This window comes from Macaca mulatta, chromosome 3, assembly GCF_049350105.2.
Source record: "Macaca mulatta isolate MMU2019108-1 chromosome 3, T2T-MMU8v2.0, whole genome shotgun sequence".
NCBI classification, from domain to species: Eukaryota; Metazoa; Chordata; class Mammalia; order Primates; family Cercopithecidae; genus Macaca; species Macaca mulatta.
In genome coordinates, this window is record NC_133408.1 from 17,043,760 (window position 1) to 17,052,558 (window position 8,799).

At 38.0% G+C, this 8,799-nt stretch overlaps 2 protein-coding genes across 2 annotated transcripts; one reads left to right on the forward strand and one right to left on the reverse strand.

Moving 5' to 3' along the window:
- KRTAP13-4 (keratin associated protein 13-4) lies at positions 1-793 on the reverse strand. The gene has a single exon (XM_015133039.3). It carries the CDS (start codon positions 737-739, stop codon positions 269-271), a length of 471 nt encoding a protein of 156 aa, XP_014988525.1. The 5' UTR covers positions 740-793; the 3' UTR covers positions 1-268.
- Positions 794-5,077: 4,284 nt separating this feature from the next.
- On the forward strand, positions 5,078-5,601 carry KRTAP13-3 (keratin associated protein 13-3). The gene has a single exon (XM_028845174.2). It carries the CDS (start codon positions 5,087-5,089, stop codon positions 5,591-5,593), a length of 507 nt encoding a protein of 168 aa, XP_028701007.2. The 5' UTR covers positions 5,078-5,086; the 3' UTR covers positions 5,594-5,601.
- The last annotated feature ends 3,198 nt before the right edge of the window (positions 5,602-8,799 follow it).

An 8,799-nucleotide genomic window follows, 5' to 3' on the forward strand; every position in this document is an offset into this window, starting at 1 on the left:
TTTGGGTGCCAGATTACATAAATTTATTAGATTAAAATTTCCATTTTCAACAGTTTTTGGATGAAAATCAGATAGCATATATTCGATCAATGGTAAAGATATTAGAACTTAATATTAGGTTACTTATTAATTTCACAGTCTGCCAGAAGTTGGTGATGCAAGAAGCTGGTGGAAGAAGAAAAAAAGGATATTGGGAACTGGCAAGAATGAAAACAATGGCTGCATTCAGTAGAGACTTTGATCCCAATACTCAAAAGGATCTAGAAATTTAGCAGGTGAATTGATAGAAGCGAGATCCACAGATTGGTCTATAACAAGAAGACTGCCAGGCTCTAGAAGCTAAGTAGTTTGGGTAGCAGAATCTGGATCCATAACTCAGGGAAGGAAAACCACAACCTCCATATTTCAGGAATCTGAAGCCACTGGATCCACTTCCCAGCGAGTAGCAGCTCCTAGATCCATAGCCCTGGGAGTGACAGCTGCTGGACCCAAAGCCTAGAGATCTGCTGCAAGTCGTCTGGCAGGGACTGCAGAGCATGGAGGTCCTGCGGCGGTAGCAGGATTTCCGGCAGCTGGTGGGCTCCCAGCAGGTCTTCTGACAGTTCCTGTAGAGAGAGGAGCCCAGCTGGCAGATGCTGGGAGAGCAGAGTGCAGTGCTGTAGGGGTTGCAGCCTGGGTAGTGCAGGTAGCCCCCAAAGGAGCGGGAGGAGAAGTTTCCAGAGCAGCAGTTGTAGGACATGCTGATGAGATGTGAGTTCAGTTGAGTGTACCCGGGAAGATTCTGAGTTTTAATGTTGCATCCTGGACAAGGGCATTTATATCCTCTCAGCAATAGGTGTGGTGCCCAACAGAGTCATCCTTTACATATTTGTGGTCCCTCATTTACATATATGTAACTCCATAATCTTGTCTGTAATTGCATTTGAATACTTTTCCATGTATTGTATTTATGGGTGCTATAATTTTGGTGTTACAGCACAAAGCCAATGAACTGCACTTATGTCAGAAATGCTATGACTGTTTTACGTTAATGTCTAGTTCATCATGACAAGGAAAGCTCTTCCTGTTTCTTTGGCACATGCTACCTGCCTCTTTTCCTGTGTACTCACGTCTGGCTTTGCTAGTGGATGTTTTCCTCCTAAGAGTGGGGAAAGAGATAACATTAGTTTTTTTCTGGTGCAATGGATTAGTTTCTACCTGGATGAGAACATTTGTGAAAATGATCTGTCTTGTCACCATTCATTGCTATACTCCAAAATTACTTTGTGGTTATTTTTTAGGGCAGTAAGAGAAAATTAATACATTAAGTACTACAGTTATAAAGTGTGTCTCATATCCAGTGAAGAAAGATCAAGAACAGGCAAACCAAAGAGATAGAAAGAAATGGCCAGAAACTGAAAGAAACCTTGCCATGTATTTAAAGACAAGATAACAAAAAGAAGTTTGACTGACACACAGTTACAGAGAAGATCAATTTGAGGTCCATCTCTATTCTGCCAAACAGCTAAATGCTTATCTGCTGAAGGGAGGAAACAAGTGAAAGAGAAACAAAAAGTTAATTCAGGAATTTCAGAATTTTTTCCCTATTGCATTCAAGCTGGCATGTGTCTTGTCTCAATGTCTTCATGAGCAAAAATTTTCAAAATTAGCAAATCTTATGAACTTTGATATATTTATCAGCTACTTTTATAATTATCCAGGGCTTCTACTTTCTTAGAATGTCTCTACCTTTCCATACTACTGGTTTTCAATGACTTTTTGCCACTTGTAGAACCAGGTACCATCCTACATTTTCCTATGAAAATGGGAAGTTTCTTTGTTCCCTAGTCCTCTTTTCCTCAGCATGGTAGATGAATGTTCCTCTCTTATTTTCTGTCTCTCTCTTCCTCTGACTCTCTTTCCCTCTATTTTTCTTTTTTTTCTTCTGTGCTTAAGTTTGATTTTATCTTTTGTTCTTTTCTTTTTTCACTTGTCATATTTTATGTTTTGTTCATTTGTTTGCCTCTGCTGAATTATAGATTCCATATTGAAAAATAAAAATTGGACAGCTTTGTCATATTCTTTGAGGATAGCCACTCTGTAAGTTTATTCACAAAATATTCTATGTTGAAATACAAGTAGTTAAATTATATTCAGGACCAAAGAAAGTGTACCGTCATGGTTTTATTTTATAATAAAATATAATAAACTTACAACAATAATGTTAGAAATTTTCTCGATTAAAATGTGTGGCAATATTGAAAAGTAACTTAATATAGGCCTTCCAGAAGGAAGAAGAATGAAGAAAGAAGCAAATACGGCCAATTCAAGTATCTATTCCACGAGTTACTTTCTATTTTTCAATAGCAGTTGATTTCTCCTTACCTTGTGCCTTAGAAAGTAGGTTTGGAAACTATTCCTTCCCCTTTCTTTTGTTTCAAACGTAACTCTTTAAAATAATCTTGAATACCAAACTTACGAGTTAAATGGGGAGCATGAATTTATTCAGGCGAAACTGAGGGATTTAGTGAATTTGTCTTCAGTTAATCCAGGTTCCTTATTCAAAAATCCTTTTCTGAACCAGTTATTGTGAAAAGAGGTGTTCTTCCCTTCTCTCTGCCTCTAAATCTCTAAAACTTTGTTCACATTAATTTCATAAAAGTTTAAGAAGAACTTGTAAATGCCACAACTTTGGACTCACTTAATCTTGGAGATCGTATTATTTGTTTTGTCTAATATGGAGCCTCATCATTGTTGTTTCTTTTTTTAACTGAATTATTTATCAACAATTAAAAATTGAGATCTTTCACATAAAATATATGGCTCAGGGATATACATCAAAAGCCTTCTGATCTTTTGACAGATGATTCTTTTCACTGGGCTATGAATAATGGCTTTGGATATTTGAGATATGTTTTCAACAGTCTCATCCATAGTTGAAAATTACAACTTTTGGCACCTACCTGCTTCTCTTTTCTAAAATACCAGTCAACTTGTCTCTAACATGCTGGAAAATCTTGTTTTCACTAACCGTCCAGGTTACAACCTCAATAAGCAAAAGCCAATACTTCTACATAAAGATTGAAAATAGAAAAAAAGAGTATGAGTCATATGTAATGTAGATAAAAAGTGTACCTTGCTTATCATAGGTATCTAAGCAAAAGAATGGGGCAGAAACAATATTTGAAGAGAGTACAGTTGGGAATTTACCAATCTTGATAAAAGGCATCAACTCACATGTGAAATAATAGGAGAATGGTGTAGATCTAGTCTAACTAAGGTGGAGATGGCTGAAAAAATGGGTTTTAGCGGACATTACCTGGAGAGTGTCTGAATATAAGCTCCAAAACTAAACTCAAAAGGTTTTTTTATTGTTTCTTTAAATCATTGAACAACTGAAATAATTTTTTTGTTGTTTACCCTGATTGGCATACTCGAGATAAAATGTTCAGTTTAAATTTTTTACTATCCATCAAAAAATTGGTTTACTTTTTGTATTAGTTTATTCTCATACTGCTATAAACTACTACTTCTTTATAAATTAGCAGGTAATTTATAAAGAGGTTTAATTGATTCACAATTCTGCAGGCTGTACAGGACGCATGGCTGGGCAGGCCTCAGGAAACTTACAATCGTGGTGGAAAATGAAGGGGAAGCAGGCAGTCCTACGAGGCTGGAGCAGAAGGAAGAGAGTGAAGGGGGAAGTGCTACACATTTTTAAACAACCAGATCTCATGAGAACTCACTCACCAGCATGAGAACAGCAAAGGGGAAGTCCACACCCATGATCCAATCACCTCCCACCAGGCCTTCCCCAATATTGCGGATTACGATTTGACCTGAGATTTGGGCAGGGACACAAATCCAAACAGTATCACTTTTTAAAAAGTATAAACAAGATTCAATATTTACAGACATTCTGCATTTTTTCTCTTTCCAGAGTCTCCCCTGGGAGAGGTTGGGAGAGTTGTAAGATTTGGACATAGGTCTGGCCCAAGTGAAGGAGAAAGAAAAAGAGAAAGAAGGGCTTGAGACCTATGCAGGGGACAGTAGCTCTTTAAGGTCATTGAGGAAACCCTGAGTCAAAGCTGGCTGTCAAGTATCTTCCAGGAATCCCTATATCTCCACTGTGCTCAGTCTTTGCCTGGGAGCAGCCCAGAGAAAGCAAGCCTTCCCAAAAAGTGCAGTGTTAACTTTTAGAACACAGCAAGCAGGGTCATTGGTTATTTAAGCCTCCTGTAATTTAAGATCCGAGATGTGAATTCTCCAGGCTGCCACACATGTGAATGAGAATCTGTTAGGACCATGGACCTCATATTAGATGCATTGAATCTGAAATTCATTTATTTTTTCCCTCACATTTCAATGATGTTTATCTGCCACTTTGATTCTCTTCATAAGGCCCCGAATTGGTTTTCATTTGTGATTGTCTCAGTTCCATCCTTTGCTGTCACCACATCTCCAAATAATTGTCCAGGTTTCCTGGTCATAGGCATCAATGTTATTCAATTTGTCTTGACTTATACTTTTTCTTCTACACTGGATGTGAGACACAGTGGGTAGTAGTACGCAATAGATGAAGGAAACTTTTGTAGAATGAGAAAGGATGGTGATAAGTAGGTTTAGTTTTTAGCAGGTTTCTCATTAAGGCCAAAGTTGTATCTCTAATCCATTGACAAAAAAAGACACGTAACTTTATCTCATTTCTCACTGTTTAGGGAAAACTATTGGCCCATAACAGCCAATAACAAGACACATGAAAATTATGCTAGGAGGAAAAGGAGGTGCCTTCCTAGACATAATAAAATAAGCATTAATACAAAACAGTCATAGCATTTCTGACGTAAGTGCAGTTCATTGACTTTGTGTTATAACACCAAAATTATAGCACCCATAAATACAACATGTGGAAAACTATTCAGATGCAATTACAGACAAGATTGCTCAGTTACACATATGTAAATGAGGCAGCACAAAAATGTGAAGGATGACTCTGTTGGGCACCACACCTATTGCTGAGAGAATATAAATGGCACTGTCCAGGATGCAACATTAAAACTCAGAATCTTCCCAGGGACACTCAGCTGAACTCACATCCCCCGTCAACATGTCCTACAACTGCTGCTCTGGAAGCCTCCCCGCCTGCTCCTGTGGGGGCTACCTGCGCTACCCAGGATCTTCCTGTGGCTCTTCCTACCCCAGCAACCTGGTCTACAGCACTGATCTCTGTTCTCCCAGCACCTGCCAGCTGGGTTCCTCTCTCTATAGGGGCTGTCAGGAGACCTGCTGGAGGCCCAACAGCTGTCAGACATCCTGTGTGGAGTTCAGCCCCTGCCAGACCTCCTGCTACTACCCCAAGACCCACATGCTCTGCAATTCTTGCCCGACTATGCACGTTGGATCTCGGAGTTTTGGATCCAATAGCTGCTGCTCCCCGAGCTGTGGATCCAGGAGCTGCTCCTCACTAGGTTGTGGATCCAATGGCTTCAGATATCTGAATTATAGAATCCATGTCTTCCCTTCCCAGAGTTATAGATCCAGATTCTGCTACCCATTTAGGAGGTGGTTCCATTCATCTTGTTATCAGCCATTCTGTAGATCTGGTTTCTACTGACTAATGTGACTGCTCAAACCCACTTGAGAAATGCGTATCTTTAGTATAAAGTCATCTATTAATTTCCTCTTTTGAGAAGTATTCTAATATTATTGATCACCAGGTCTACTTTACTTTCCAGTCTTCAAAAACTGGCTTGTATGTTAGTTCTGTCAAACTGCAGTTTGGATCAATGACTGATCTATAACTGGATCAATCTGGATCTATAACTCTGGGAAGGAAAGGCATGGATTCTATAATTCAGATATCTGAAGCCATTGGATCAATGAATGATCCAAACTGCATTATAGATACAATTTATAGTTTTGTATTTCTTTCCAAAAGAGATAAATGAAAAAGATTTTATTTTAATAAACTCTTCATTCTTCTGTCCAAACGTGCTGTTAATATTATTTATTAGTAAAGCATTGACTAGGATGTGCATTGTCACTGCTTCTAGTAATGGGCTTTGCAATGCCCAGATTATGGTGTCTCTGCACTAATTTTGGTTGGGTTTTAGATATTTTCCTCCTCTTTAAGCAGGAGTTTCTGGGATTCTCACAGTTTCCAAGGATAGCCTTTCTCTTAAGTACCCTTGTTAGGATAGTTAAGATAGCCTTTGCTATCAGTTTTGATGATAGCCTTTCATCAAAATCATCAAAAATGATTGTTTGGGTTGCATCCTGAAATAAAATTGGATAGGCTGTACTTACATTGTTCTGCTCTCTCACATCAAAGTGTTATGAAAAGTAAGTTACTGAGATAATATAAAAAGCATTGACTATCTTTGTTCACTCCTTGAATATGCCATGCATGTCTAAGGACAGAATGTATCAGAAAAGTTTGAAGAGTACATGAACAAAATTTTTATTTATATGATTAGGCCTGTTCATGAAGTGTATTAAAATGTAAGACTAACACATGGATGTAAATGTTTAGAAAAGAGCACCTATGAGCATAAGGTAATGACAGTGCAGCAGTATCACTTATTTTTAATTAGCTAAATCCCAGTACCCCAATTACTATTTTCAATCTGCTCAAATGATCTCCATTTGTTTAAAAAGGCAGGCAACAAACGTTGATGGGAAGGAAGTAGGCTCAGCAGGTGTTAGTCGTACCTGGGTTATTTGCCAAAATATCTAATCTAATTGAAAACTCTGAAGCCTTTACTATCATCAAAAATGATTTTTTGTTGTATCTTGAAATAAAATTGGATAGGCTGTACTTATGCTGTTCTGCTTTCTTACATCCAAGTGTTATAAAAAGTAAAGTACTAAGGCAATATGATGGTAATGGGAGACATAATATTTATATAAAACAAGCAATGTTCAAGTATTTTCCTATTCTTTATAAGATCTTCGAACAGTCTCTGAAATTAGAAATAGAATGCAGAGTATTAGATACTTGGCAAAAAACCTTAGTCATAAGTATATCACAGTCATCTCATCATGTTCTCTTTACTTCCTCTTTTACTGCTAATGCAATAAAATATGAAATACAAAGAGAACTGTAGAGTTCATCGACTTCAACATCCTTATTCTACAGGGGTGGAAATGGAAACAGCAGCATTGGATAGAATTTTAAAATGTTGCTCAGCAAGTTATTGTAGAGCTGTGAGTAGAACTACTTTATTCCACCCAATTTATTTTATTGGATCTGTCCAGCTGTGACATTTTCTCTTGTCGCCTCACTTCCCTCATTTGCTCCCTATTTTCCTCTTCTTCTCTCCCTCCTCCTTCTCCTCCATCAATTTAGGAAATAGTCATGGTGCTTATATAGTTAGAGGAGAGAAATAAGGAACAATGAAAGAAAATGCATAGGAAAAATTATCAGTGATTGAGTTACAAAAATTAAAATGACAAATTGTGACATCCTCTATAAACTCAGTACTTTTAATAATTTCATTGATTTTTTAAATTTTAGTGATTCTAGTTAGTCCCATGCTCATAATATTTACCCAAGAGTAATGATCAAGCCTTATGCTCCCCAAAACATAGGCAATGGCAAGGGTTTAATGAGGAGCACCTATAGCTTCTTGGCCAGGCTGAGGTCTTCTCTATTATTGTCTCCAAATTGCAGATGCAGGAATGGTCTTCTGGCTTTCAGGAATACACTCTAATCTTGGTTTCCTATTACTGCCATCGCAAATTACATTAAACTTACAGTTGTAAGCAATACAAATTTATTATCTTTTAATTCTATAGGTCAAAATCTGATGAATCTGATGACCTCACCGGGCTAAATCAAAGTATATTGGCAGGGCTGAGTTTCTTTCCAGAGGCTCTAAGGGAGAATCTATTTCCTTGCTTTTTATAGATTCTAGAGCAGAGGTCGTCAACCTCTGGGCCATGAACTGGTACTGGTCCATGGCATGTTAGGAACCAGGCAGCACAGCAGGAGGTGAGTGGCAGTTGAGCAATGGTTACTGTCTGAGCTCTATCTTCTGTCAGATCAGCGGCAGCATTAGATTCTCATCAGAGCACAAACCTTGTTGTGAACTGCACATGCAAGAGATCTTGGTTGCAGGTTCCTTATGAGAATCTAATGCCTGATGATCTGGCTTCCATCATCTGAATACGGGACCATCTAGGTGCAGAAAAACAAGCCCAGGTCTCCCACTGATTCTACATTATGGTGAGTTGTATTTGTGTTATTTCATGATATATTACAATGTATTAATAATAGAAACAAAGTGCACAATAAATGGAATGTTCTTGAATCATTCCAAAACCATCCCTCCCCTCTCCTCCATTCTGTGGAAAAACTCTTTCAGGAAACCTGTCCCTGGTACCAAAAAGTTTGGAGATGGATGTTCTAGAGGCCACCTACATTTTTTAGTTCATGGCCCCATTCCTCTGTCTCCAAAGACAGTAGTGGTGGGTCCAATCATTCTCATAGTGCATCACTTAGACCTACTTTTCTGCCTTTACCTCCCACTTCATACTTATAATTACATTGGGGTCGCCTGGTTACACAACATTACATTCCAGGAATAAAGCCTATTTGATCACTGTAAATTAACTTTTTGATATGCTATTGGATTCTGTTTGCTAATGTTTTGTTAAGTTTTTTTGTGTTTATTTTATTAGGAATATTGGACTGTAATTGTCTTTTCTGATTTTGTTTCTGCCATGTTTTATATCAGGCTGATGCTGACTTCATAGAATGAGTTAGGGAGGAGTCCCTCCTCTTCAAGTTTTGGGAATAGTTTCAATAGAATTGGGACC